Source organism: Henckelia pumila, chromosome 2 (assembly GCF_033568475.1).
Source record: "Henckelia pumila isolate YLH828 chromosome 2, ASM3356847v2, whole genome shotgun sequence".
NCBI classification, from domain to species: domain Eukaryota; kingdom Viridiplantae; phylum Streptophyta; class Magnoliopsida; order Lamiales; family Gesneriaceae; genus Henckelia; species Henckelia pumila.
Window position 1 is genome coordinate 125,854,220 of NC_133121.1, and position 2,164 is coordinate 125,856,383.

Genomic DNA, 2,164 nt, shown 5'->3' on the forward strand with positions numbered 1-2,164 from the left:
AACAGACGATGAGTCCATCTTATTCCCTGTAATAAAATAAAATAACCAAGATCAGTTCTTAGTGTATCAAGAATATGGCTCTGATGCCACTTGTAAGGGAATAGGGGTTGCACATAAACAGTTTGAGGTGTTGTCACAAGGTGTTGACAGCACCTACAATAACACCTTGAGTAATTTGCAGCGGAATATAATTAAAGCGTAAATAAAATAAACAAGCAACCAAATAAATAGACTTAGATAAATAAGCAAGAGTATAAAATACTCTTGCAGCACCTCAGGTCAAAACTTCACTAAAAAATAATTCAAAGAGTTTTACAAACCCTAAAACTAGTGATTATTGTAAAATTCAATTTCTCAAAACAAGTGAGAAAATAAAGAGTAAAAGTTCTCCTAAAACATTCTATATGAAATAGAATAATAAAAACGAAGTAAGGAGAAAAACTTGAAGCCAAAACACGTGAGACAATAACACTCTTCGATCAACAATCTTCGAGTGTTCTTCACGGCTTCAAGCAATCACGATCGAGACAATTCTTCAGAAGATCTTCAGTTCTCTCGTATGTATGCGAAGCTCTCTGTAAAACTCTCACGATCTCTCTATGTATCGGTCCATCAATTTATTTGTCTCTATCCAATATATAGACTAGAATCCTTCCTTATACTCTAGATCTTGTTCCTTTTTTATCAAGTCAAATCTACATAATAATAATGAAATTAAATCATTAGAGATAAGATAATAAATATTATGATAAACTTAATCATATCTCAATTCAAGTTATTCAAGGAAATAAATAACTTATATAAAATTATTTCATGTCCAAGAAAGGCAAAAGATATTAAATAATTTTTTTTCAAAATAGGATGATTTTAAGGAATAAAATATTCCTTTCACTTTTCACCGTTGAAAATCTTGAGTGAGAGAAAGCTGGACGTGTGATGTATGGCATCAATCCAGGCTCGTTCATCCTGAATTTCTTCACAATTTTTGGTCTTAGTGATGTAATAGGACAGGCTGTGATTGTTCCAATTTAGCAAAATGTCACCATTTTTAAAAGCTTTGATTGGATAAACTGAGTCGTAATACGTGTAAGGAAAGTCTTGTACTGGTTGAATAACAAGTATTTCAGTCCAAGATTTCTCCACCCCATATTCCTTCATCACCCATAGAGGAATAATCGCCAAATCTTCGGATCTCATGTCAACAAAACACAAGCAATCATCTAAAATTCCCAGTGTTCCAACAACTAGTGGTGGTGGAAACGCAGGAAAGGGCTTGAACGACTCAGATTCAAGATCAAAACAAGAAATGAATTTGTGGTCGTCGGAGGCGCAATAATTTTGAACAGACCCATGAAGATTTCCATACAGGAACAAACTACGGGAAAGATCGTAGTGTCCGAATGGCGGGCCTGGTTCAACGCTTCTCCATGTCCCTGTTCCAAGTGTGTATACCAAACACTCATAGTTTTGAATACTCGAGCATGGATCCAGCTTTGAATGCCTATGAACATTCCTCACCACCTTGTATTGGCCACTAATCTTGCTTACACCGAATCCATACTCACAAGTGTAAGGGGGTTCCACAATACCACCTTTGTTAATCCTTGGAAGAGAAATATACTCGCGTGTGATGGGATTGCATATGTATAGAGCATCATACGCTTTGTTTCCATAATCCCGTATGCAAAGCAAACCATTCACTGAACCCACGATCTCTAAATTGACATCAGGTAATCCTAGACACACGCTGGGATCAAATTTCATCACTGGACTTAAGTGAAGATTGCTGTGTTGAAGCTCGTACGGGATTATGGAAACAAAGTGTATGATGCTCTATCTAAGGCAATCTTCAAGATTTGATAGAGTTTATTTCCTACTAAAATTAGTTTTCTTATTTATGTAGGACTCTATCTAAGGCAATCTTCAAGATTTGGATGCTTATCTATAAAAGGAGATTTCCACGCACAAGAAAAGTGAGAGCTTCAGACGAAAAATACTCTGCGCATACTCTGAAGAATTCAAGAAAGATCTTGAAGAATTCTGAAGCAAGGTTTGCAACCATCGTTGTTGCATGTCCCCGTGTCGCCATTTGTGTTGAAGACATCAGAGACAACACTGTGGGAACTGTGTTGTTGAAGATATTTTCTGTCTCTTCAATTTAGGC

The 2,164-nt window shown here is 36.2% G+C and overlaps 1 protein-coding gene across 1 annotated transcript; it reads right to left on the minus strand.

Annotated features, from left to right (window-relative positions):
- Positions 1–888: 888 nt before the first annotated feature.
- On the minus strand, positions 889–1,764 carry LOC140878356 (F-box protein CPR1-like). The gene has a single exon (XM_073281957.1). The coding sequence runs from the start codon at positions 1,762–1,764 to the stop codon at positions 889–891; it is 876 nt and encodes a 291-aa protein (XP_073138058.1).
- Between the last annotated feature and the right edge of the window lie 400 nt (positions 1,765–2,164).

Bases quoted from the DNA above. Each gene is read 5' to 3' on its own strand.
- LOC140878356 (XM_073281957.1), bottom strand. From the start codon at position 1,764: ATGAAATTTGATCCCAGCGTGTGTCTAGGATTACCTGATGTCAATTTA.